This window comes from Macaca thibetana, chromosome 1 (genome assembly GCF_024542745.1).
Source record: "Macaca thibetana thibetana isolate TM-01 chromosome 1, ASM2454274v1, whole genome shotgun sequence".
Lineage (NCBI taxonomy): Eukaryota > Metazoa > Chordata > Mammalia > Primates > Cercopithecidae > Macaca > Macaca thibetana.
Genome location: NC_065578.1, coordinates 120,563,752 through 120,591,744, shown reverse-complemented (window position 1 = coordinate 120,591,744; position 27,993 = coordinate 120,563,752). Strand labels below are relative to the sequence as shown.

The following is a 27,993-nucleotide window of genomic DNA, read 5'->3' as shown; positions in this document are numbered from 1 at the left end:
GATGATAATCTGCTGTGGATGTGTAGGCTTTATCTCCTACCCTTGAGAAAACACATTTGAAGAGACAGAAATCAAGAGTGTAGAAAGTTTAATATCAACAAAAATGATAAATAGCAGGAGTTTTTGTAATAATGCAAACAATGTCAATGGCAAAAGAATGAGGGTTTTAGATTAAATGGTCTCCAGCTGCTTTCAACTTTACCAGTACATGATTTTTAATGAGTTCTACAGGTGATAAGTGCTAGAGAAGTTCAGAGGATGGGGAGAAAATTGTCAGCCTGAATGGTCACTGGTGTCTTCATGGAGGAGGCAGTCTTGATCCGGGTCTTTAAAATGAACAGGATTTGGAGAGTTAAGAAGAGAGAAGGCATTTCAGGCAGGCATAATGGCACTAAACAGAAATACAATGGTGGATTAGAGCAAGACATATTCTTGGACAGTAGATACACCAATTTAATTGTAAGTTTAGTGTTTGGGAAGGAAAATGGCAGGAAACAAACACAAAAACCCACAAAGATTATGCAGGGGTTAAAAAGCCAGACTAATGAGTTTGAACTGATTCTTGAAGAAAATGGGGGTGCTTTTGAAAGTTTATGAATCTGAGTGACAAAAGCAAACAATTTCTTCCATGCCCCAGGTTTTCCTCAGCACCAGGAGAGGGGCTTGGATCCTGAATCGTGTAGGGAACTATGGATATCCTTTTGATGTGTTGTTCTCTTCTCGACTTACACATTTTATGTGGAAGATCTGTGGCCAATCATTAGCAAACAAATATTTGGAAACAAAGATAAACCAAAGGTTTGACCATGAAATGTTTGGCCTGAAGCCTAAACACAGGTATGTTCCCAGGATGGGAGTACAGGGATAATGGCCAAAGCACAAGTATAAGGACTCTTCACACTGGCTAATAGTAGAGCTACCTCTACCCACACATTAAGAAAACCCATAGTGGCTGGGTGTGGTGGCTCACGCCTGTAATCCCAGCACTTTGGGAGGCAGAGGCGGGTGGATCACCTGAGGTCAGGAGTTCAAGACCATCCTGGCCAACATGGTGAAATCCCATCTCTACTAAAAATACAAAACTAGCCAGGCATGGTGGCACCTGTCTGTAGTACCAGCTATTCAGGAGGCTGAGGCAGGGGGAATCGCCTGAGCCCTGGAGGCAGAGGTTGCAGTGAGCTGAGATTGTGCCACTGCACTCCAGCCTGGGTGACAGAGTGAGACTCCGTCTCAAAAAAAAAAAAAAAAGAAAGAAAAGAAAGCCTATAGACTCATAGAATCTGAAATAAGATTTCTAACTTGTACCCACAGATGTCCAAGATCTATTGCTCTGTGGGTTTTTAGTCTAGAATTCTCTTTGGCAGTAATGCTTTTCTCATTCCCCCAGGTATCAGTTCTTTTTGCATGATGCCCAACAACAAAATGGGAGCTGAGGGCAGCACATCATTTACTCATTGAGCACCTGTTATGAGCCAGGCATCATACATGGGCATGAAATACAGAGAGAAAAGACATAATAGTAATAGAAATAACACTCACCTTTCTGAGGACTTTCTATAAGATAAGCACGGTGCTAAATGAGTTACATGCAGTATCTCACTTAATCCTTACAAGAGCCCTATAAGTTGGGACTATTTTTGTTTCACAGTGAGGAGGTCAATGCAGACCTACTCCAAAGGCTGAGGAAGCTGAGAGACTGAAGAAAAAGCTGACAGATTCAGTTTCTTAGAAACATTTTATAGGGACTTACAAACAGAAGCCATGTCTGTCTCAGGCAGTGGTGAGACAAGATGGTAGATCCCCACACCATTACCTCCCAACCCAGGGATTATATACATTAGGGGAGGGGCACACATACTTCAGAGCGAATGGGTAGGAGTTTGCCCTAAGAGTGGGATTTACGGTAAGTACATGCTATTAAACAACAGATTAACTGGAAATCTCAGAGGTATTCCTGGAACCAGGGTTGATCAGAAGTCAATATGGTAGATTAGCTTCTAAGATGGAGTTGCTTTGGCCTCCACAATTTTTTATCTACATTTTACAGATATAAAAACTGAGATGTAGAAAAAGTAAGCAATTTTCCCGAGGGCAACAGAAATAATAAATGGCAGACTCAAGAAATAGATCTTACCTTAAATACTCTAATGAGAAGAAAGAGGACAGAGTATAATGAAGAAATACATAGAGCGCTATGAAAGTACAAAGGATGGGGTCCTCACAGAACCAGGGAGGGAAAACATTTCTAGAGGCTGATTCCAAATTTATTTTCCCTCCAACTTTTTATTTTTGAAAATGTTCAGATCTACAGAAAAGTTGCAAAATGATAAGTACAATGAGCACCCATATACCCTTCACCTGGATTTACCTGTTAAGTTTGCTATATTTGCTTCCTCTCTTTCCCCCTCTCTGTAGATACATCCACAAATATAGGGCATACATACACAAGTACATTTTTTTTTTCTGAAACCATTTGAGTACGTTACAGTCATTAAGACAGTTTAAATACTTCGGTGTGTATCAAATAAGAAAAAGGGCATTCTCCTACATAACCATCATATAATTATCACACCTGGGAAATTTAACGTTGATAAAATACATTATCTACTACATTGGCAATATCCCCAATTGCCCCAATAATATTTTTTATAGCTTTAAAAAATCTTTTTAAATCTAGTGTCCTGTCAGGTCATCAATCACCCCATTACATTTAGTTGTCATGTCTCTTTAATCTCTCTTAATCTGAAATAATTCTCTCTTTGACATGGGCTTTCTTTTTAAGAACCCAAGGCATTGTTTTGTAGAGAGTCTCTAAATTTAGACTTGCATAGTTTTCTTCCTTTTTCATATTCAGGTGAAATGTTTTTTACACATATACTACATAGGGGATGCTGGTCTTAGGGGGTCATATCAAGAGTTACATGATGTCAGCGTCTCTCACAGTAATTATGCTAAATTTGACCACTTAGATAAGGTGGTATAGATACCACCGAGTTTCTCCACTATAAAGATATTTTTTCCCTTTGAAGTTAATCAGTGTGGTGACATTTGGAGACTGTGTTTCCTAAAAACCTTTCACCTAATTATTTTAGCATGCATGTTTTTGGTGGTTGCAAAATAAATTGAGGCTTTGTTGAATAATAGGAGATAGCCAAACAAATAGAACAAGGGAATAGCATTCTAATTATAAAAACAAAGTCTCGGAACAGCAAAAAATACATAATGCTCCAGGACCTGCATGTAGTCTGGAATGGCTGGACTATATAGCAAAGATGGAAGAGTGACTGAATGTATCTCTAGGTTCATCAGGCATGACAGCCTTTGCTCTACTACATAAAAAGTATGGAATGAAGACAGTCCAAAGCCATTCAAAGATTTAGGCAAGTGAGTAACATAATAATACATACATTTTAGAAAGACCATTTTGAAAATGGTGTGGGAGTGGGATGGGACAGAAGGTCCTAAAGACAATTGTATCATCTGGTTGAGATAAAGAGTAGATAAAACTATTCTGGGGATGTTAAGAGGAGAAAGGGAAAAGGCTTGGTGACCAGATATAAGACTCATGGTTTTGTGGGTTTGGCAACTATATGGATGGATGGTGGTATTGCTGGTGAAAAGGAGTAGGTTTGGAGAAAATGATGAAATCATTAGGTTGGAATGCAGAACACAATCGACCTAGTGTCAAAGCATAACTAAATGCAATAAACCAGTAGTGGTAATTTAAACATATAAAGTTCCTGAGGCCAGGATAGCTCCGTCTGAAGATGAGTTAATTTAGTATTCAGGCATTAAGACTGCTTTTTAGGCCAGGTGCTGTGGCTCATGCCTGCAATCCCAGCACTTTGGGAGGCCAAAGTGGGAGGATCATGAGGTGAGGAGTTCGAGGCCAGCCTGGCCAACATGGTGAAACCCCGTCTCTACTAAAAATACAAAAATTAGCCAGGCATGGTGGCAGGTGCCTGTAGTCCAAGCTACTCAGGAGGCTGAGGCGGGAGAATCACTTGAACCTGGGAGGTGGAGGTTGCAGTGAGCCAAGATCGTGCCACCGCACTCCAGCTTGGGCAACAGAGTGAGACTCTATCTCAAAAAAAAAAAAAAAAAAAAAAAAAAAGACTGCTTTTTAGAAAGATCCATGATACTAGGAACCAGCCTTATTATTATTATTAAAAGTAATGGCAAAAAAAAGCAATTACTTTTGCACCAGCCCAATGTTTCCAGTATCCATATCCTACGCTGTCCCTAGGAAACAATAACAGACCCAAAGTATACCAAGATAATTCATTGAAAACAACTTTGAGATAAATTCTAAAATCCCAGGCTGTGTATCATTGGACAAGTCACGTAACTTTTCTAGGCCTCAATTTCCTCATTTATAAAACCGGGATAATGACACCTGTTCTGCTTCCTTCATAGAGTTTTGTGAGAGTCAAATAAGTTAATGCATGTAAAAGCCACTTACAAACTGTAAGTTGCTACATACGTGTAATTTATTATACAGTTTGGAACACAGTGGCCTAAACCTAGCTCTTGAGCCTTTGAAACTGGAAATGAGACTGAACAGAATGTTGACAGCTTAGTTGTGTCAGACTTCTTGATATGATGATACAAACTATTGACCTGTGGCCTTATCATATCACACACAGAATATTACTGTTACTTGAGAAATCATATATCCACTCCTCAAACAACACTCTTCCTTCACCCCTCCAACACTGTCCCTTTCAGTGCATCCAGGGTCCAACTTCAGCTCTGATCTTCATCTGTGCCAACCTAGTGTAAATTAGACCTTTCCCAAACTTCATGCATAGACCAAGAGGAAGATTATTGGCATACTGTTTACCTCCACCAAAGCAAAATTTTACTTATATGGTACTGATTTCTCTTTCTCTCATTTCTCCTTCACTTGATCTTTGTCACCACTCACAGAGCTCTGAGTCAGCATCCAACCGTAAATGATGACCTGCCAAATCGTATCATTTCTGGCTTGGTGAAAGTGAAAGGAAATGTGAAGGAATTCACGGAGACAGCTGCCATATTTGAGGATGGATCCAGGGAGGATGACATTGATGCTGTTATCTTTGCCACAGGCTATAGCTTTGCCTTTCCATTTCTGGAAGATTCCGTCAAAGTGGTCAAAAACAAGATATCCTTGTATAAAAGGGTCTTCCCTCCTAACCTGGAAAGGCCAACTCTTGCAATCATAGGCTTGATTCAGCCCTTAGGAGCCATTATGCCCATTTCAGAGCTCCAAGGACGCTGGGCAACTCAGGTATTTAAAGGTAAGTGACCATGCAAATAGACTACTTAATTACTTGGTGATATGTTTACCTCTGTTTAGATAGTTGTTTCTAAATAGCTAGAGATAGCATGTATGATTACAACAGTGCCTAGCACAAAGTTAGTACAGAAAAATTTATTTTTGAGTGTATCTAAAGTAGCAATTTATAACCATGGACATACATCATACCTGGGAAATTTTTCCAAGCTATGCATGCTTTGAAACCATCCTTGCTGATGCTTATTTAGTTAGCCTGGGGTGAGGCAGTCATAACATCTTTGAGAAAAATATTCCCCAGTGATTCCAATGTGTACTCCAAATTAGAATTTACTCATCTAGATTTTAGGCAACTGGCATATATTTATGAAGTAAAATAGTTTTATCTTCTTTCATTATAGATAAAATAAAATATAGAAATAGTATGACTTGCTTTCGGCAAAAAATTAAGACCTGATTGGAGACTAGTCAATAATGTAGGATATTCAATCTCCCAAATTCTCACTTTTCTCCTTTTATATCCCCTCTTTCAGTTTTGGCTAGGAATATATGAAAAAAATAATGGGGAATAGGTTTCATATGAGTCAGTAGAATGCTATAGCTTCCAAATAAATAATTAAATCTAGCATCATTAAAAAACTATAATGTCCTAGAACATTACAACTGTTGTTCTCTAAACTGGCCAGACCACACCTAATGATACATTTTAAAAGTGAAGCTGGAGTGCGTTAAATAAGGAGAGCTGGAGTGCGTTAAATAAGTGCGTTAAATAAATGGTTTAAGGGATTTGAAAACATGCCATCTGAAGTACATGTGAAACAGTTGGAGAGAGATTTAGCCTGGAGAAGATAAACTTCAGGAGAGATATGAGAATTTCCTTCAAATATCTGAAGGGAAGGCCCATGAAAGCAGGATTAGATTTACTCAGTATAGCTTTAAAGGGTCAAACCAGAATCAAGGAGTCAAATCTTGAGGGTTACACATCAGCTTACCATTAAGAAGAAAATCCAAAACCTTTTTCCTATCAGCCAATGCCATTTCATGATGGAACCGGCTGCCTCTGAAATTCTAAGCAGAATAGGAAAAGGATGCCAAATGACTGAACACTCACTGGGCCGGGGCGGGATGGGGGAAGGTATGGAGTAGATTCAAGCCTCAGGATAAAGAGAAACAAGGTGATGTTTAAGGGTCCTTCTAAAGAAGAAATTCACTGATTCTATGGTTGTTATAACAAAATTTGCTATTGTTACTAGCATTTAATTAAAACTCAGAGTTCCTGTTGGAATTACACCTTTTCTGTTTCCCCTAGTGAAAATCTTCACAGTTGCAGAGAGAAAAAGAACCAATGTTATTAGAGTTGATAATTCAACAACCTTTCTAAATTTCCCCAAATTTCTATTACTTCCAGTCCTATCCAGCAGATTATGTACTACCTGAGAGCACTATACAAGTAGTCAAACGCAAATAGCCCATTAGGTTGGCCTAATTCTAGTCATATTAAAGTGATCTTTTAATTGGGTCAATTATATAAGGGGAGAACAGTTCATTAAAACAGGCCACAGCATCTTAGTATACTTTAAGCAACTGGGACTCTTTTCTAAGACCAAGTGAATTATTGAGAGGAAATAGAGAAAATGAGTATTTGCAAGAGTCTACATTATGGCTATGAGATTAGGGGATCTTAGGGAAAATGTACAAAAAGCCCAGCTTCCTATGGTAGCAGAAGCCTAGTGCTAATTCCTCTAGCTTTTTTCTAACACCTGGAAGGAAGAAATCTTCAGAATTCTATAACTTTACCAGACTTCCAACAGGAACCCTGGGTTTTTTATTCTGTCCATGACCAATCTGTCTGCCTCCCACATTCTTGCCTTTCTCTTCCCTGAATTATCCCTTCACTATGCCAATTTTAGACCCTTTGGATTAGCTTGGTTTTCCCATTTTTTCATGTCTGCCCAACAAAGCCTGCATCCTTCCTTGTCTGTCCCCTACCAAGCCCCATTTTCCTTCTTCTTCTGTTCTCTGGAATTATTGTTCTCTTGTCAAGAAAATGTTCTACTCTTTTCTAGAACACTGAATTTACTTCCTTGCCTTGACTGAAATGAAACGTAGTTTTTTTCATTGCTTCTTTTGCAGCCCTTGCAAGTGTTTTATTTTCACTCAGCAACTTTCTTTCCTAGAAAACTATATCAAGTTACACCAAATCTCTGGATCACAAGAAGGCATTATGTCATAACCTGGCATTCAAGATCCTCCACAAATTGGATACAACCTCCAATTTCAGGCCCATCTTTTTTTTTTTTTTTTTTTTTTTTGAGACGAAGTCTCGCTCTGTCACCCAGGCTGGAGTGCAGTGGCGCTATCTTGGCTCACTGCAAGCTCCGCCTCCTGGGTTCACGCCATTCTCCTGCCTCAGCTCCCAAGTAGCTGGGACTACAGGCGCCCGCCACCACACCCAGCTAGTTTTTTTGTATTTTTTTAGTAGAGATGGGGTTTCACCGTGTTAGCCAGGATGGTCTCAATCTCCTGACCTCATGATCCACCCATCTCAGCCTCCCAAAGTGCTGGGATTACAGGCGTGAGCCACCACGCCTGGCCTCAGGCCCATCTTTCACTAGTCTTTACCATACTTCCTATAATACTCTAGATGCATTGGATGACGTACCCACTAAGCAGCAAACACAGCAGGTACCCTTGTACCCTGTGCTTTTGCTTCCACTGTCCTTTCTCCTTGATATGCCTCCCTTTACTTTTTATTTGTATAGGAAAAGCCTATGCATATTTCTTCCCTCCCTTCATAGTATAGTGATAGCTCTTTAAGTAAAGGACTCATGTTTATTTGCCTTTGTATTGCAAGTCTAGACCAGTGCCTAGCACATAAGAGGTATCTAATAAACATCTATTCTAATAAATGCCAGTTTAGCCTTGAGGTAAATGAAATTCTAAATTCTGATGTAAAAATTTCTTACCTGAGGATCTCAGCGTCTGGGCTACCTTAGCCAATTTCCAGTTATGTTAAGAGCCTGAAAAGCCTGAACTGGACTGAAATTGCAGAATGGGAGCCAGATCTCTTTTGTCTCATAACATCAGCTATACATTGAAATATGCAGGGGCAAGTCAGGAGTACACAGATACAACCTGCTTTAGGCTGACAGCAGACTGAAGGCCTGCTACCACAGAACTATAATTCAGGCTCTCTTCCTTCCCACCTTGTCTTGGAACCCTTGGAAGATCTCTGAACTTCAGTTCCTCACTGTTCTTCAACATTCTTCAGATAACATATACTGACCTCTTAGTATGTACCAGGCCCTCTGCTAGGGGCTGGAGATGCAAATATGACCAAACAGAAAATCCCTAACTTTCTAGAATGCAGAGTCAAGCAAGGAAGACTGTGTTAGTCCATTCTCATGCTGCTATAAAGAACTGCCTGAGTCTGAGTAGTTTCTACTACTCAGAGGTTTAATTCTACTACTCAGGAAAGAGGTTTAATTCACTCACAGTTCTGCATGGCTGGGGAGGCCTCAGGAAACTTACAATCACGGCAGACAGCACCTCTTCACAGGGTGGCAGGAGAGAGAATGAGTGCTGAGTGAAAGGGGAAGCCCCTTATAAAACCATCAGATCTTGTGAGAACTTACTCACTATCATGAGAACAGCATGAGCAGCCTGAGGGTAACCACCCCATGATTAAATCACCTCCCACCAGGTCCCTCCCATGACACATGGGGATTATGGGACCCGCCATTCAAGATAAGATTTGGGTGGGGACACAGCCAAACCATATCAAACACAGACAAGTAAACAGACACTTAATGATTTGTTCATTCAGCAGATATTTAACTAGACCCTAAACAAGTGCTCCAGTAGCAATGCAGAAGAGCTGCCATGGGAGTAACGGGCAATAAGTACCCAATTCTCCCTACAACTACATAGGAATTTACTAAAAGAACAGGGAAATATTGACCATGGAGGGGATATAATCACTACTGTTTATGCAAAGTTAGATAAAAGTGACAGAACAAATAGAGTTCTGGGAACTGCAAGTAGTTCAGAATGCTAGTAAATAAAGTGTTATAGGAATGAAGGAAAATGAAACTAGGCATATTCACAGGCAATATCAAGAAGTTCGTATTTAAGGTACACAGTGGAGAACCACTGAAGGATTTTATGTGGAAGAGGAGTCAAATCAGATGTGCAGTTTAGAAGATATGTTAGAGAGGAGTGAAATGGGAAATAGGTCAGTAAGAGCCTGTGGTAAAAGTCTCAGTAAGACATCATGAGGGCTTTAAACCAAGGCAATGACAATCTAAAGGAATTGGAGAAGCCAGACTTAAACGAAATTTCACAGGCAAATCTGAAGAATTTGGTGACAGAAAGCATATTGGAGAAGAGAGACAGAAAAGAATCTGTTCAGGTGTTGAGGCCATTCATTTGAATTGGGAATCTAAGATGGGGAGGAAAGATCTGGAGGGAGATAAGAAATATGGTAAAGCTAATATGTCTAAACAAGGAAACACTGCAAAAACAAAATTTATGAATTAAGACATAACTGTACCACAGGTTATATAGGTAAAAAGATGTATACATCTTTTTAAAATTTTTTAATTTGTAAAAATTTTTTCACCCCATGAGATCTAGACTAAGATATATATACATCTTTATCTATCTATAGACAGACAGAGAAATACAGGGTTTTTTTTTTTTTTTTTTTTCTCTCATTTATGAATTGGGTGTCTCCCACAATCAAGAAATACACCTCCTCCTTCATGTTTCTAGCTAATAGAAGTAAAACTTGTGGTTGTGGAGAAATAATTTGGAAATTGACTCTCAAAAGGCATTTCTTGAATATCCAAAGAGACCTATGATTAATCTTCAATGAAGCATTTCAGTGTTTCCTAATTGATTTGTGAAGATAAGTAATAATTCCCATGGCTAAAATGTAAAAACACATGGAAAACCACAGAAGGCTATTTGAGAGTGATGAACTTCTGAGTTCCATATTTTAAGAGGGATACACCAGGATAGTTATTAGAGTATGCTTAGTGAAGGGCAAGCAAGATGGCAGAGAATGTGAAACCCGTTATATGGGAAACATGTATTTTTAGCTTGATAATTAGAAGACTTAAAGGAGTTACTACAATCATTTCCAAATATTTCGAGAGCTGTCATGTATTAACATTAAACTCTGTGGCTCCAGAAGGCAGAGCTTGGTCAATGGTACAAATGCAGAGTCGGATCTTGGGGTCAATAAAAATAATAATGTTCCAGCAGCTAGAGCAGTCAAATAATTGTATAATCACCTCAGATATAATTATTATAGATACCCATCACCAGAGATGTTCTTTTTTTTTTTTGAGACGGAGTCTCGCTCTGTCGCCCGGGCTGGAGTGCAGTGGCCGGATCTCAGCTCACTGCAAGCTCCGCCTCCCGGGTTTACGCCATTCTCCTGCCTCAGCCTCCCGAGTAGCTGGGACTACAGGCGCCCGCCACCTCGCCCGGCTAGTTTTTTGTATTTTTTAGTAGAGATGGGATTTCACCGTGTTAGCCAGGATGGTCTCGATCTCCTGACCTCGTGATCCGCCCACCTCAGCCTCCCAAAGTGCTGGGATTACAGGCTTGAGCCACCGCGCCTGGCCTTACCAGAGATGTTTAAAGAGGAATGAGATAACCACAAGGTTAGAGTACTTGTAGAAAGAACACTTGTATCAGGTAAAATATATTGCCATTCTGAAATTCTATATTCCACAATTTTATGGAGTGACACCTTAGGACTGGATGTGGCCAAAATCTTCTACATGGCATAGTCCCTAGTTATAGGGGCATACAACTAATTGTTTAAGCTTAGCATTATTCATACTGATTTAAATACTATTTAGCCTTTGTCTAGCCCTGTCCTTGGTATATAATTCCTACAAATGGAACTGTGTATGCATCATACTTAAATTTATCAGTCAAGATTAGGTATTACGAGTTCCCCTTGGCCTTAACCCCTACTCTTATCAAAGAAACATGTTTAAAGATGAGGCTTATCTTCCACAGGACTTTAGGCATTAAAAAGTGATTTTTTATTTTGGCCGGGCGCGGTGGCTCATGCCTGTAATCCCAGCACCTTGGGAGGCAGAGGCGGATGGATCACCTGAGGTCAGGAGTTCGAGACCAGCCTGACCAATATGATAAAACCTCCTCTCTACTAAAATTACAAAAAAAAATTAGCTGGGTTTGGTGGCATGCACCTGTAGTCCCAGCTACTCAGGAGGCTGAGGCAAAAGAATTGCTTGAACCTGGGAGGCAGAGGTTGCAGTGAGATCACACCACTGCACTCCAGCCTGGACGACACAGCAAGAGTCCGTCTAAAAAAAAAAAAAAATTATTTGTACTCCTTCTCTTTCTGTTGATATAAGGCCCCTTTGTTACGAAGAATACAGGTGCAGGTGTGTTTCCCCACTCCCCTGCCCTTTAACTTTGTAACTGATTTTCCATATACTTTTAAGGTCATTTTCTCATGTCCATATTTCATTTCCCAATTGAAAGACTACATCAGGGAGGAGGCAGGTATTGGTTGGAAGTCAGAGTAGGGGAAATCTCTTCCAAAGACAAAGGAGAATAAGTAGAGTAAGCTACAGACGTTAATATTATATTGTGGTGGTGGTAGAGTAATGATCAAGGGAATTGTAACCTCCTTGAGTACAGGAAACTATCCTGTATTTCTTTGAATTCTCCATAGCATAGTAATTGTTTATAGGATTAGTGTTCCTACTGAGGTAATTTTACAGTTAAAATTTTAATTTTTATCTTTAGGGCTAAAGACATTGCCCTCACAGAGTGAAATGATGGCAGAAATATCTAAAACTCAAGAGAAAATTGAAAAAAGGTAAGAAGATCTCCCAGGAAGATATACGGTTACATTTCTACTTATTTCTTAATAAGAGAAATATTGTACTATATTTAACTTCCTCATGTTAGCTTGAGGATTTAGATTCTATTATGAAGAAAAAAGGAAAAATAGTCTGTGACAATAGAATGGAGAAATAGCACTAGTAGTCTAAATATGGATAAGAAAGGAGAGAAAAGTTTTAGGTGTCTAAAATCCCATGTTTAATGCCTTAAAAAAGTCACATCGGAAAACACATTTGGAAATAAAATCAGAAGGCAGAAGGTGTATTATTTTTGTGAGGATTACTTGACGTGCTAGTAGACTTGCCAGAGGAAGGAAGAGTGACAGTGGATGAATGAGAGGCAGCTATGGGTGAATTACAAATCTGTAGGTAGATTTACAAGTCTGCAGTGGCCGCTTTGCTGGCTATGCTCATGTGACAGCATGCTCAAGTCACAGTGGCTCATGGTATGAAGAGTCCATGTGAGCTGGGAACATGGTAACAGCCAGCTGCTTAGTGTTTTGGTGAACACAGTCATTTAGCAGTCTGAATTTCACAACTTAAGCTCAATCGCTGGGTGTTTTTTATTTGGACAAAGTGAAAATTGATGGTAAGTCTCCAAATTTCTGTGGAAAACTGACAGACAATCGTTCCAGGCCTAAAGAGGTGGTTATCTTCAACTGATTATACTAGCATGACTTTCCTTCATGTAGGAGGAGAAGAAAGTTTTTATTTAATTCCATTACCACTTCCAGGCGCTCTCCTATTTTCCTCCTTCCTTTCACTGCCAAACTTCTGCACTAAATTTTCTTTTCTTTTCTTTTTTTTTTTTTTTTTTTGAGGCGGAGTCTCGCTCTGTCGCCCAGGCTGGAGTGCAGTGGCGCGATCTCGGCTCACTGCAAGCTCCGCCTCCCGGGTTCCCGCCATTCTCCTGCCTCAGCCTCCCGAGTAGCTGGGACTACAGGTGCCGCCACCACGCCCGGCTAATTTTTTTGTATTTTTAGTAGAGACGGGGTTTCATTGTGTTAGCCAGGATGGTCTCGATCTCCTGACCTCGTGATCCGCCTGTCTCGGCCTCCCAAAGTGCTGGGATTACAGGCTTGAGCCACCGCGCCCAGCCTGCACTAAATTTTCTAAATTCTCACCTTTTGCTCCCTCCTAAGCCTTCTGCATTGTTAACTTCCATCCTTACTCCTTAAACTGCCCTTTTTATTTTTATTTATTTATTTATTTATTTATTGAGACGGAGCCTCACTCTGTTACCCAGGCTGGAGTCAGTGGCACGATCTTGGCTCACTGCAACCTCTGCCTCTTGGATTCAAGCGATTCTCCTGCCTCAGCCTCCTAAGTAGCTGGGACTACAGGTGCACACCACCAAACCCAGCTAATTTTTGTATTTTTAGTAGAGACAGGTTTCTCCATGTTGACCAGGCTGGTCTCAAACTCCTGACCTCATGATCCACCCGCCTCAGCCTCCCTAAGTGCTGGCATTACAGGCGGAAGCCACCGTACCGGTCGGAAACTGCTCTTTTTTTTTTTTTTTTTTTTTTTTTTGAGACGGAGTCTCGCTCTGTCGCCCAGGCTGGAGTGCAGTGGCGGATCTTGGCTCACTGCAAGCTCCGCCTCCCGGGACGCCATTCTCCTGCCTCAGCCTCCCCTGGGACTACAGGCGCCCGCTACCTCGCCCGGCTAGTTTTTTTGTATTTTTTAGTAGAGACGGGGTTTCACTGTGTTAGCCAGGATGGTCTTGATCTCCTGACCTCGTGATCCACCCGCCTCAGCCTCCCTAAGTGCTGGCATTACAGGCGGAAGCCACCGTACCGGTCGGAAACTGCTCTCTTAAAGGTCACCTGTGACCAGCTTCATTTTCCTTCTTCTCACTACTGAGTTTGGTGCTTTTAAACATTTCTTCCTTCTTGGAGTGCTTTCTTTTCTGGCTCTAAAGTATCTTATTTTAACTTTCCTCCTCTCTTTCCTTTGACTTATTTTTGTCTAACCACCTTCTGACCCTGAGTAGTCAGTAACCCAAGGATATAATATAACCTTTATTAAAGGCTATGTATATACATTGTTTTATATGAGTTTATTTAATCTGCATAATTAAAGTAGAAAATAGTGAACCTCTTTTGTGAAACCTTCATGAATACTTTAGCTTTTTTTTTTTTTTTTTTTGAGATGGGGTCTCACTCTGTTACCTAGGCTGGAGTGAAGTGGTGTGATCTTGGCTCACTGCAACCTCCACTTCCTGGGGTCAAACAATTCTCCTGCCTCAGCCTCCCAAGTAGCTGGGACTGCAGGCGCGCTAACAATGCCCGGCTAATTTTTGTGTTTTCTGTAGAGATGGGGTTTCGCCATGTTGCCCAGGCTGATCTCGAACTCCTGAGCTCAAAGTGATCTGCCTGCCTCAGCCTCCCAAACTGCTAGGATTACAGGCATGAAACACCACGCCCAACCTCATGAATAGTATAGATCTTGACCTACTATTATAGGATAAATAAATGTATGCCTACAAACCCTTAAGCCAACATATGGTTCATAACGGAAAGCTCTCAAATTTTTTACAGTTTTACCTTTTTCTCTCCTAAACTTAGTCCCATTTCAATAAATTCCTACTTGACCCTCTATCAGGTCCTCTGAAATTCCATCTCACCAGTTCTACCTCAAATTTATTTTCTATCATTTTTTTCCTGTCCCTATCCCTGGATTCTTCAATCTCAACTGGCTTGATTTGGCTTTTCTCTTCTTCTCTGTCCTACAGTTCTTTCTTTTCATTACAGAAAGTAAAAAGTGAAAGTCACTCATTAGCTCACCAAATCCCACTCCACCACACAGATATCACTGTTAATCAAACACATTTTCCCCCTAAAAAGTTGTTTTAAGTCTTTAAATCTGTACTTGGTGTAATCATTTCATTTGTCTCCATTTGGAGGGCTACTTCCTCTTGTGGAGTAAGTCACTCTCCCTCATCCTTTCAGGATTCCAAATTAACATTGGCCCTGGGAAGTCCTGCCCTGTGGACCCTGTCACCATTCCCTCATAAAATAATTGAGGATGCCATACTTGAGAATTTTTGTAATGGGTTTTCTCTTTCTCCTAACATCAGAGTCCTTTGTATCTGAATGTGCTATAGCTGTCCCTCATCTTATCTGTATCTTTCACATCCTTCAAGAACCTAACGATTACAGCTCTCTTTTAACTATCCCCTCTCCACATTCCTATTTAGCAGTCTGAAACCACTCAGAAGTCTCTGCTTCATGTTTATCTCTTTTATCTCCTTTTGTAGATCCTAAGATCCTTAAGGACAGTGACAAATGTTTTATCTTTCTTCTCTATATTCCACAGCTCCTAGTCCGATATTAAGCCAATAGCAGGCACTCAGAAGGCTGTAATTGATTGACTGACTGATTGAATTATTGCTAGGCCACGGTTTCTGTCTTTTCTACTTTAGGTATGTGGAGAGCCAACGCCATACCATTCAGGGAGACTACATAGATACCATGGAAGAGCTTGCTGATTTGGTGGGGGTCAGGCCCAATCTGCTGTCTCTGGCCTTCACTGACCCCAAGCTGGCATTACACTTATTACTGGGACCCTGCACCCCAATCCACTATCGTCTACAGGGCCCTGGAAAGTGGGATGGGGCCCGAAAAGCTATCCTCACCACAGATGATCGCATCAGGAAGCCTCTGATGACAAGAGTAGTTGAAAGGAGTAGTTCTATGACTTCAACAATGACAATGGGCAGGTTTATGCTAGCTCTTGCCTTCTTTGCTATAATTATAGCTTATTTCTAGTTATCCTATTATCACTGCCCTGTTTTTCATTGGGCAGCTTATCTACAGATGCCTTCAGAATCTGACAAGATTGACTCTCAGTTTCATATTGCCCAGAAATCTACTTTAATGTCTCTTTCAAAAGCATTAATTCACTTTCCTTTTTCCTACAATGAAACCTGTTTTTCATTTGTAGTAACTCATCTCCCTTCCACTCGTGATCCATCACTCTTCCTTGTGGTAATCCCTAGACTGTGAGCTCAGGTACCTTTTAGTCATCTTTGTATGTCTTTAGCAGAGTTCTTGACATGTGGTAGATGCTTCATAAATGTTTGTTGTTTATCAAATTTTATGGTAGGGAGAGTAAGTCAGCATCTGTGTAAAATCGCTTACTCCACGTAACTCTTCTTCTGATAGGATTTGATTTTCTATTAGAAGCTCAATTTGTTTTTCATATTATAACTAAATGTTTCCTGAGAGATAAGAGAAATAATGTTCTTACAATAGTTGTATGTTTCTAAGATAAGACATAGATGCTTAAGACATTTTGTTTCACTTGCTGTTCACTAGTGTACTTGATACATGGTCATTTTTAGCCCTTTTCCTTAGGGACCATGTCTTTATTTTCTCAATAAAGAAATTACTTTCAACTTTCTAGGCTCACAGTCATTCAGATAATCTACCATCTGCCAATGAGATCAACTTGGTTGAGAATTTTGGGATTTTAAATTAGCTGTCCTACCTTCTTAAATCTCTTTGTTCCCATATTAGGATCCAACACAACTTTATCTTAGGAAATATGATAAGTAGCTTCCAACTGTTGTAGTGTGGTCTACAAATGTGATTTGATTCATCTTCCCCCACTCTAATTTTCTCCCCTTTTCTCCTCCCTTACATGGAGTCTAAGTAATAAGTATTTGAACAAGTCATTTATGTATTAAATTAGAATTGATATTAACTAAATGTACGAACATTCTGCTTATACCAGTTTTTCTCATGTCATAAAGTGTAGTTCTGAAAAACAGAGCAAATGAAATGCAAAGCAGGGACTTAGGTTTACATCCCAGTGCCACTGATGATTCTGTTTTCTCATCTGTGGAAGTTTCACTGTTCTTGTTTCATGGAGAAATTCACTAAGTGTCAGCTGTCAGGCACATTGAACTCAGGTGATGTTCATAAATAGCTCTTGTACAATATGTTTGTATTTGGATTGCTGCTTATTACTTAACAACAGGATAAATCTGAACAATGGAAAAGAACAACATTAGAGATTATTGTCTTTCCAAATACAAACACATGTAAGAGAACCAGAAATGTGAGAACTACAACGTCTTCTTGTTTAAGCATTTAGACAATTGCCTACCCTTTCACCGAATTTACCTGTGGAATGCCTTTTGAGAGTTAGAACTGAGAATTGGTATTACTTTTCAGGTCTTTTGCTTTCCATAATCCTTGTGATACTGGAGATTTATCATCTATTAAAATGGACCTAGTATTTTTAAATCTGCAGATCAAAAGCAAATTGAATGTCTCTTGCTTCCTTTTAATTTCTTTTAACATATAAATTTGTTTCTCTTTTAGCATATAAATTTGTTGAATTAACAGCCCTTTCATAATATAATTCCTAGTTATCGGCAATAAGTACACCGGTTTCTTTTTAAAATTAGGAGTATGTAATTCTAAATTAATTGATTCTCTCATTGTACATATTATATGTAAAGTTATAAAAAAAATCATTGGTCAATGATTTTTTAGCTCAACCGAGCTAAAAGTAAGATGTGAACAGGAAATTGAACTAAAAACAACTTAAGATACAAAGCTCTTATTACTGATAATGTCTAATAATATTCATCAATTTACTATATCTTGCTCTTACATTAAAATGTTCTATCATTTTCCTAATTATTTTAAAGCCGATTACAAATATATAATATATATATATATATATATATATATTCTTGTAGTGCCAGAAAATAAGGAAGTGCTCAAAAAGCAAACTCAATGGCATATGTCAAAGGGACACAAGAGCCATCTCAAAGTGGTCCCAATGGCCAAAGCTAGAATAATTTGAGCAATAAAATAACCTAGTATTGAATTATAACATAAAATATGAAAAATGCCCATGAGTTCATGCTGATATAAATAAATGATTGAATAAATTAATAAATGGGGTAGAATAGATGAATCTCCCATGAAGAAGAATTCCAAATAACTTATGAACTCTGCCCTCAAGGATATGGAGCAGAACTTCCTACTTCTCCAGTGTGAGCTGAATAGTGACTTCCTTCCAAAAATTACGTATGAAAAGGGGGAAAATAACTTTATAGTGGAGAAATCTGATAAACACTATCTCAGTTAGGTGATCAAGATTAACACTAACAGTAATAAGTCACATTGATAGTATGTACCTTTGAGATGAAGTGATAAGAAGGCCACTTTACCTCTCTGTGATATTCCTCCCAAAAACCATAATCCAGTCTAACCATGAGAAAAATATCAGACAAACCCAAGTTGAAGAATATTCTACAAATACCTGACTACCTCAAAACCATCAAGATCATCAACAAAGAAAGTCTGAGAAATTGTCCCAGAATAAAGGGGCCTAAGGGGACATGACATCTAAATGTAATGTAGTATCCTGGATGGGCTCCTGCAACAGAAAAAGAACTTTAAGTAAAAATTAAGGGAATATTAATAAAGTATGCATTTTGGTTAATAATGTATCAATATTGGTTTATTAGTTGTGACAAGTGTACCACAGGAATGTAAAATGTCAACAATAAAGGAAATTGGATGTGGGGTATATGAGAATGCTGTACTATTTTTGCAACTTTTCTTAAATCTAAAACTCATATAAAATTAAAAAATATAAAGAAGAAATGTGGAGTTATTATTATTATTTTTTGGCTCAGGATTTGACCCAGAGCTATGGTCTGGCAGAATTTTCTCAGAGGATGAAAACTGGCTAGTATCAGTCATTCAAATTACTATGTTTTTCTATGATTTCTCCATAAATTAAGTTGTTTTAATAATGCATAAGATAACTTAATGCAGCAGTTTTGCTTCCTTTGCTGAGTAAGTATGGACTATAATTATAGAGAATGTAAAATGGTGATATAAAGTCAAAATATACAACTTCTTAAAATCACTTAGATATGTTCTTTCTTGAAGCTGCGCACATTAAGCCAGCAGACCCCACTAGCAAATTTATGGTATGTTGATGTCATGTACATTCATAAATAAGATTATTTTACTTAATACTGGGCCCGTTACTTTTGTTAGGAATAATACAGCATTTAAACAACCTCCAGACTGCCTAATGGAATTTCTCAGAGCGCCAAGTTTTTCCATGCTTTTATACACATTCTTGTGCTGTACTTTCCTCTTGATAAATTCTTCACTGGCCCAGCTGGCTAACACCTATACCATTGTCCAGATTCAGGTCATCTGTTATCTCTTCAGGGAATATCTTTCTGACCCTCAGTATGAAATAGGTCACCTTCCTCTGTGGTGTCCTTCTCAATTACATTTTATGAATAGCCTTATCATACTATATAACAATAGTTGGTTCTCTCACCTGTTTCCTCCTTGAACTAGTAAACTACTTGATGGAATACATTTTGTACTTAATCTGTGTGTTCCTAGTGCCTGATGTAGTGGCTGGAACATAGTAAGACCTCAGTAAGTTAAGAATTAATTAGTTAAATGAATACATTCAATATGGGAGGTAGATGACTTTTGAAGGATTAAATCAAACAGTGAATAATTTTAAAAAGTGATGAAGGAGATTAAAGGGTGATTAACATTTTGAAATGTCTGCAGGACAAGCATGCTCTTCCAAAACATACTCTGAGTCATTGATCTAAATCAGTTTGTTATCTTTAATGTTCAGTTGTGGTTTAAAACAAAAGTGTTATGTCCTTGTCTATAATTCATTTCCTCAATCAAACACAAGACATAAAAAACCAAGATCTTAGTACAAGAAAGAAGGTAGGGTATATATATGTCATCCTTGACCCTCATGCTGCCCTAATTTCACTGCTGTTCTGTGGGGAAAAGAGAGAGAGAGATCAGCCTGTTACTGTGTCTATATAGAAAGAAGTAGACATAAGAGACTCCATTTTGTTCTGTATTTAAGATGCTGTTAATCTGTGACCCTACCCCCAATCTTGTCCTTGCAAGAGCCATGTGCTGTGGTGACTCAAGGCTTAATGGATTTTGGGCTGTGCAGAATGTGCTTTGTTAAACAAGTGCCTGAAGGCAGCTTGCTGGTTAAAGGTCATCACCATTCTCTTAATCTCAAGTACCCAGGGACATGTACACGGCCAAAGGTCGCAGGGACCTCTGCCTAGGAAAGCTAGGTATTGTCAAAGGTTTCTCCCCATGTGATAGTCTAAAATAGGGCCTCTTGGGAAGAGAAGGACCTGATCCTCCCCCAGCCCGACACCCATGAAGGGTCTGTGCTGAGGAGGACTAGTACAACAGGAAAGAAGGCCTTTTGGCAGTTGTTGGCAGTTAAGATAGAGAAAAGCATCTGTCTCCTGCCCGTCCCTGGGCAATGGAACATCTCGGTGTGAGACCCGATTGTATGCTCTGTTTACTGAGATAGGAGAAAACCGCCTTATGGCAAAAGGTGGGACTTGCTGGAGCAATGCTTCTAAAAGGTTTATGGAGATGTCTGCATATGCATATCAAGGCACAGCATTTTCCTTTGAACTTATTCATGTCACAGAGATCTTTATCCATATGTCTTACTGCTGATTTTCTCCCTACAATGATCCTATTGTCCTGCCACTCCCTTATCTTTAAGATGGTAAAGAAAGGGAACTCAGAGACCGGTGCCAGCGTGGGTCCTCTGTATGCTGAGTGCCGGTCCCCTGGGCCCACTTTTTCTTTCTCTATACTTTGTCTCTGTGTCTCATTTCTTTTCTCAAGTCTCTCGTTCCACCTAATGAGAAACGCCCACGGGTGTGGAGGGGCAGGCCACCCCTTCACTGTTCTGCCTTGCTTTCCCAAATTCCCCAGCTCCTTTGAAGCACCCATAACTTCTGATTGAAGTTATTTACAGAATTGTTGACTCCCCTTCATTCAGTAAAGATTTTAGCACCAAGCGCTCTGCCTCTCCATAATATAAAACTACTCCTTAACACTGAGGTAGGTAATACTTTCACCAATCCAATGTCTTAGGATTAGCTTCAGTTACATTTAACAGAAAAACCCCAAATAACAATAACTTAAATAAGATTTAAGTTTATTTTCCTTTTATATTAAAAAAGTCTGGAAGTAGATAGTCCTGAGATGATATAACAGTTCTTCAGCTTCTCTTTCTGCTCCACTATCTTCAGCATGTACCTTATACTTCATGGTCCAAGATGGCCACTGTAGCTATAGCCATTATATGGACATTCTACACAGAAGGAAGGAGAAATGTAACAAGGGCACGCCCCTTTTCTTTTAAGGAGACTTTACAAAAGTTCCACATAACATTTTCACTTAGTCTTATTGGAAGAACTTAGTTACATATCTAGCTACTGGGGAGGCTACAAAATGTGTCTTTATACAGAGAGGCAATATGCTCAGGAAAAAAATCAAGGTTCTGTTATTAAGGAGGAAGAGAGAATAAATGTTGAGGTAGATCTCTAACACTCTCTGCTATCTGGCCCTTTAGTTATGTGATCTTCTTACTCTAGTGATTTTATAATCTACCTCATCTCAACTACCTATACCCACATGGACATATCTAAGACATTGTCACGAATAACTGCAACACCACTAAAGTCTCAATTTCAAGCATCCCGCTCTCTAGAACTCCTGCCTTTTCAGTTCATTCACTCTGGTACTCCAACTCCAGCAGTTCTTTGACTCCACTGAGCTGCCCATCAACCCGCTGTCTTCATTTCCCAGCCCACCTCATTTAAAATGCACGGTCCAACATTATAATCACACCCTACCATGCACTCTCAATTCCTTTGTTGCTCTCCTCCATACTTGCTTAGCTAAAAACTTCATCTTTGGTTACATGCCTGCATCAAAGCAGCTAAACATGACAAGAGAAAAATACCAGTATGGTGACTTGCCTTATCTTAAATTCATAACCACTGAACATAGGTAGGCCTTCAGTGCTACTGCCAATCACACTTCATTTTTCTAGACAATTCTCTGTCCCACCCTTCTAGTTGATTATTGCATATCTCCTATCTCCTCAAACCTCAAATATGTTGTCTCCTTTCCTCACAGTCAGCTGATCATCTTACTTCTTTTTTTCCTCTAGGAAAATGGAAACAATCAAAAGACTTTCACATATCTTCACTCTGTGATGAGGCTTTCAGTGGGGGCTAGTCACATAGGCACTGTTTGCTTAGCACATACCAGAATTCCAGGCTGCCAGAAGAAAAGCAAGTGTTCAGCATAAATCACATTGTTTGTACAAACAGTTTAGAAAAAGTGAGCCACTCTTATCAGTTAAGGTGGTAAGAAACCTCCCAAAGTCCAACTTCCCAGATCCCACCCATGGGCCAAACTTACAAGCTAAGCAGTTGAAAGAAATCAGGCACATTCCTCAGCCCCGGGCTCAACACAAACAGGCCCAGTACAAACACATCCCACCATATATCTCTCAACTTCCTGAGCCCAGTACAAACACATCCCACCATGTATCTCTCAACTTCCTGAGCCCAGTACAAACACATCCCACCATATATCTCTCAACTTCCTGAGCCCAGTACAAACACCACCTGGAAAATCCCCGATAAGGACACAGCCGTTTGTGGTTTTACTGAAAGCACGGGAACCAATAGAAAAACTACTAAATGTATAACTTAAAATGTAAACCAATTGTAATGCTATAACCAAAAGAATTCCCTTGTTCCTCTGTAACTTTACGTAACCTATTTACATCGGGCTATAAAAAGCAAGCACTCGCATTGTTCGGGGCCCTCTTGTATGCTGTAGAATGGAGGGACCAAGTTCGAACTTGCAGTAAAAGATCCTTGCCGCTTGGCTTTGACTCTGGACTCTGGTGGTCTTCTTTGGGGAACAAACGGTCTGGGTATAACACAGTCACAAGCATGCAGTTGTGCTCTAATTCCCTGAGGGGGCAGTAGCTACACAAATTATTTGGAATTCTGTGTGAGAGATTTGTTCCCCCACATCCTAGTTGCTTTTAATTGTTTATTTTTTAGGTATGAGAAGTATTATTATGGTTCTAAGAGTCAGCTAACTCCTTTCTGCACAATGCCTTTTACTCGGGATCTTGAATACTGGTCTCTAGACTCTTGCCTAGCCCGCATTTCTCAAAATGTGGTCCTTGAGGCAGAAAATCAGCCTTGCACTTGATAAAAGTCCTCAGGCCCCACTCCAGACTTACAGAATCAGAAACTCTGGGCACAAAGACCAGCAATCTGTATATTTGACCCTCTAGGTAATTTTGATGTATGGTAAAAGTTTCAGAACCACTGATTTCATCAAAAGGAGAGGTGAACCCGTATCTGTTCTGTCAGGCCTCTCACTGATCCTTAGGCCTTTATTGTACTCTATTATCTGCTAGTACCAATAGCTTCTGACTTGTGGAAATTGGGTGGGTAGGGGTAGAAATGGCATGGAGCTGGGGTGTGTTCAAACTGGCATCTTCCTTTCTCTGAGAATTTTAAATAAACTTATTTTAAGGCTCTTTTCAGGCCAGACATGGTGGCTCATGCCTGTAGTCCCAGCACTTTGGGAGGCCAAGGCGGGTGGATCACGAGGTCAAGAGATCGAGACCATCCTGGCCAGAATGGTGAAACCCCATCTCTACTAAAAAGTACAAAGATTGACTGGGCGTTTTGGCATGCAACTGTGGTCCCAGCTACTTGGGAGGCTGAGGCAGGAGAACTGCTTGAACCCGGGAGGTGGAAGTTGCAGTGAGCCAAGTTCACGCCACTGCACTCCAGCCTGGCAACAGAGCAAGACTCCATCTCAAACAAAACAAAACAAAAAAACAAAAACCAACCAAACAAAAAAAAGCTTTTTTCAGAGTCTTTTCTGTCTATTTTCAAATGCACATTCTCTCATTTGAAGAATCTTCTGACTATAGAACATGACACCGGACTTCCTCACTGGTATAATTCCTATTTTATACTAATAAAAAAAATATTTTTATTACGTTAGTGATTTTTAAGACTTTTTATTTAGAAATTATTTCAGTCTTCCACAAAAGTTACAAAAATAATAGAGTTCTTATATATTCTTTACCAGGCTCCCTAAAGAGAATATTTCATACAACATTATGACAATTATCAAAATAAAAAAATGAACACTGATATTATACTATTAAGTAAATCATGGACTGCATGCCTATTTTACCACTTTTCTACTAATTTAGTTTTTGTGTTCCAGGATCAGATTCAGGGTCCCATTTTGCATTTAGTTGTTAAGTCTCCTTAGTGTCCTCTAATCTTTGTCAGTTCCTCAGTCTTTTGTTGTCATTCAGGACTTAGGCACTTAAAAAAAAAGGAAGTTTCATACTCAAGTTGGATTTAGTTTAACCTAATGTTCTTTTTCCGTCCTGGGATTCCAATCCAGGATACCACATTACATTTAGTCATCACCAGGCTCTTCTAGACTGTGACAGTTTCTTATACTTTGCTTGTTTTCGGTGGCCTTGATAGTTCTGAAGAGTACTGGTTAAGTATTTTGTACTTAATTTGAGATTGTCTGATATTTCTTCATGATTAGGCTGGGGCAATGAGTTTCAGGGAGGAAACAGAGATCAAAGATCAAATGCTATTCTCATCATATCATATCATATCAAGGTTACATGCCACTAATGACATTACTAGAGATGTCAGCCTTGATGAGCTGGTTGAGGTAGTGTTCTTCCTCCTTTCCATACTGTGCTCTTTGAAAAAAATTTACTAAGCTCGACTTACGCTTATGGGGTAGAGAATTATGTTCCATCTTCTCAAGGGTAGAGAACATAAATTTTTGGAATTTTTCAATATGAGAATTATCTCCCAATTATTTGTTTCTTCAATCATTTACTTGTATCAGTATGAACTCATGGATCTTATTTTATAATTTGGGTTATAATCCAATGCTGAATTACTTATTTTTTGTATTATTCTAGCTTTAGCCATTGGGAACTCTTTTAGTTGGCTCCAATGTCACTTTGATATACCATCAGTTTTTTGTGTCTTTTTAAAGCACTTGTTTACTTTCTGACACTATAAGATGTTTCAGACTCATCTTGTATATCCCCTGCCCCAGTCCTAGAATTAGGCATTTCTCTCAAGGGTTCTGGTTCCTTTTGTTGGAGAACAGTATTAGAAACCAAGAACTGTATGCTGGGTGTGCTCCTTGCTTCTGCTTGTCATTGCTTCTAGGCCTTTGGAGGACAGAACTTGGAAATATATGTGTGTATAGTAATGTATTACACATGAATCCACATGTATTTTTAAGTATTTCAATATTTACTGATCTGTATCTATATTAAGCTAAACATTTCATATTGATGTCTCCTACCCTAACCCAGGATTTAATGATCACATGCGTAATCCTCTCATTTTACAGATGAGAAAATTTATGGCTAGAAAGATAAAAGTACTTGTCCTACATCAAATAATTTTAGAGTTGGCAGCCTCTTTGCACCAAATTAATACTCATATGGTGATGATATATACATAGTAGATACATAGTTAATGAAGATGCTAATTGAGTTACTAATTATTCCAATAATGTATGTCTATAATTTTAGAGGAAATTTTCAGTGAATATTTAGTCACAGTATCACTATAAACCATATCTATCTAGAGTTGTAGTAGTTTCCTTAGAGATTTCAAGAGGGTATGCGCCTCTAGAGCAGGGGTGGCTCAGCAAAAGCTCAACAAGTATTGGGGCCCTCAATCAAGGTTTGTTGAAATAAATGGACTATACTTATCACTTCAAGAAATACTGGCTAAATATTTAACCTGCACCTCATTTATAAAATGGAGTATCATTGATCATATCTCTTCTGCTAACCCTCATAGGGTGGTTCTGAGGATCACATGATAGAATTTACATGCAAATCCTTTGGAATCGGAAAGGAAAAAGTATGATACTATTTGGGGAAAATTCTGTACCTTTGAATTGGGTCTATCTTCCTTTAGGTGAGCAGAATCACTACTATTTCTCTGCCTGTATAAAAACTATAAAAAGATTAAAATCAATGGTATTTGTTTTAAAAATAATTAGTTTACCCAATGGTTGAGAAGTCTCTTGTGTATAAACTCGTATCTTTTGCTGACGCTGATTTTAGTGATAGTTTTTTAAATTTAGGCATAGTTTTCATACAATAAAAACTTACTTTTTTATTGTACAGTTTGGTGAGTATAAATAACTCCACTATAATCAAGATCTAGACCTGTTCCATAACTCCCCTTCAAAATTTCTTCATGCCATATTGTAGTCAATCACTCCCCACCCCCATCCCCCAAGTCCTGGCAAACACTGATCTGTTTTCTGACTATATAGTCTTCCTTTTTCCAGAATGTCATATAAGTGGAGCCTGGCTTCTTTTACTTTCCATAATGCATTTGAGATTCATCAATATTATTGTATGTATTGAGTTATACCTTTTTATTACTCAGTAGTATTCCATTTATAGCTATGCTACATTTTAATTATTGATTCACCAGATGTATTAGCCTATTTTCACACTGCTATAAAGACATACCTGAGACTAGGTAATTTATAAAGAAAAGAGGTTTAATTGACTTATAGTTCTGCATGGCTGGGGAGGCCTTCGGAAACTTAGTTATGGTAGAAGGGGAAGCAAGCTCGTCTTATGTGGCAGCAGGTGGGAGTCAGTGAGTGTGTGTGAATGAAGGAGGAACTGCCAAACACTTTTAAAACCATCAGCTCTGGTGAGAATTCATGCACTATTCCAAGAACAGCATGGGGAAAACCGCCCCCATGCTCCAATCACTTCCCTCCCTTGACATGTGGAGGTTATAGGTCCCTCCTGCAACACATGGGGATTACAATTTGAGATGAGATTTGGGTGGGGACACAGAACCAAACCATATCACCAGGTGAAGGACATTAATGTTTTTTTTTTCCATTTCAGGGTTTGTGTTTTTCTATTATATGAATAAAGACATATATGTGCTTACAGGTTTTGTGTAAACTTGTTTTTATATCACTTGGATAAATATCCAGGAGTGGGAATTACTATGCTACATGATTAAGTAAATGCTTAACTTTAAAAAAAAGACCAGATTGTTTTTTGAAACAGTAACCATCAAGATCAGATGTTATACCTATCCTTGGTCATAAATGGAGGATGAAACTTGGTGAGTGGAGATGGGAATATAAGCCTCCAGATGCCCAATTTAACCTGTCATCCAGTTCTGTAAAATCAATATACTCTTCCCTCATTCTCACATCCTCACCTCTCAGAGGAAGCGAGATCTCTTTAGCAGTGTGTGTAAACGCTTGCATGTGAGGTTGCCCATGTTATTTTCCTGTTTATTAGGCAGAATGGTCGATCTGAGGAGACCAGTGGCAATGATGTCCTAGACACAGTAACATCAGGACAACCCCCAACAATTACTTTTCCTATTAGCCCCTTCTTTTCCTTCCCTTTAGAAAGAAGAGCATTGGGGCCGGGCGCGGTGGCTCACGCCTGTAATCCCAGCACTTTGGGAGGCCGAGGCGGGCGGATCACAAGGTCAGGAGATCGAGACCACGGTGAAACCCCGTCTCTACTAAAAATACAAAAAATTAGCCGGGCGCGGTTGTGGGCGCCTGTAGTCCCAGCTACTCGGGAGGCTGAGGCAGGAGAATGGCGTGAACCCGGGAGGCGGAGCTTGCAGTGAGCCGACGCCACTGCACTCCAGCCTGGGCTGGGCGACAAAGCGAGACTCCGTCTCAAAAAAAAAAAAAAAGAAAAGAAAGAAGAGCATTGGGGTGACAGCAATAAATCTAAAGGGAGCAATTATACTGATACTGGTTAAGAAGATCTTGTATCTTTACCTACTTATTCCTGAATCTAAGAAAAAAAAAGGAATTTGGGACTAATGAGAATTCATTCTTCCTACAGTGTCATATTACA

At 39.3% G+C, this 27,993-nt stretch overlaps 1 protein-coding gene across 5 annotated transcripts in view; it reads left to right on the top strand.

The window, feature by feature from the left end:
* The window catches only part of FMO5 (flavin containing dimethylaniline monoxygenase 5), a 43,704-nt gene extending 16,651 nt beyond the window's left edge, over positions 1-27,053 (top strand). For 4 of the 5 annotated variants that reach the window (XM_050750346.1, XM_050750350.1, XM_050750347.1 and 1 more), the window contains exons 6-9: positions 638-837; positions 4,930-5,282; positions 12,074-12,146; positions 15,599-18,267. In XM_050750346.1, the coding sequence (XP_050606303.1) occupies positions 638-837; positions 4,930-5,282; positions 12,074-12,146; positions 15,599-15,944 (972 nt within the window). In that variant the 3' untranslated portion in view covers positions 15,945-18,267. Of the gene's footprint in view, positions 1-637; positions 838-4,929; positions 5,283-12,073; positions 12,147-15,598; positions 18,268-18,400 lie in introns of those variants that run through there. The other variant, XM_050750351.1, reaches the window with a different exon arrangement.
* Positions 27,054-27,993: the final 940 nt, after the last annotated feature.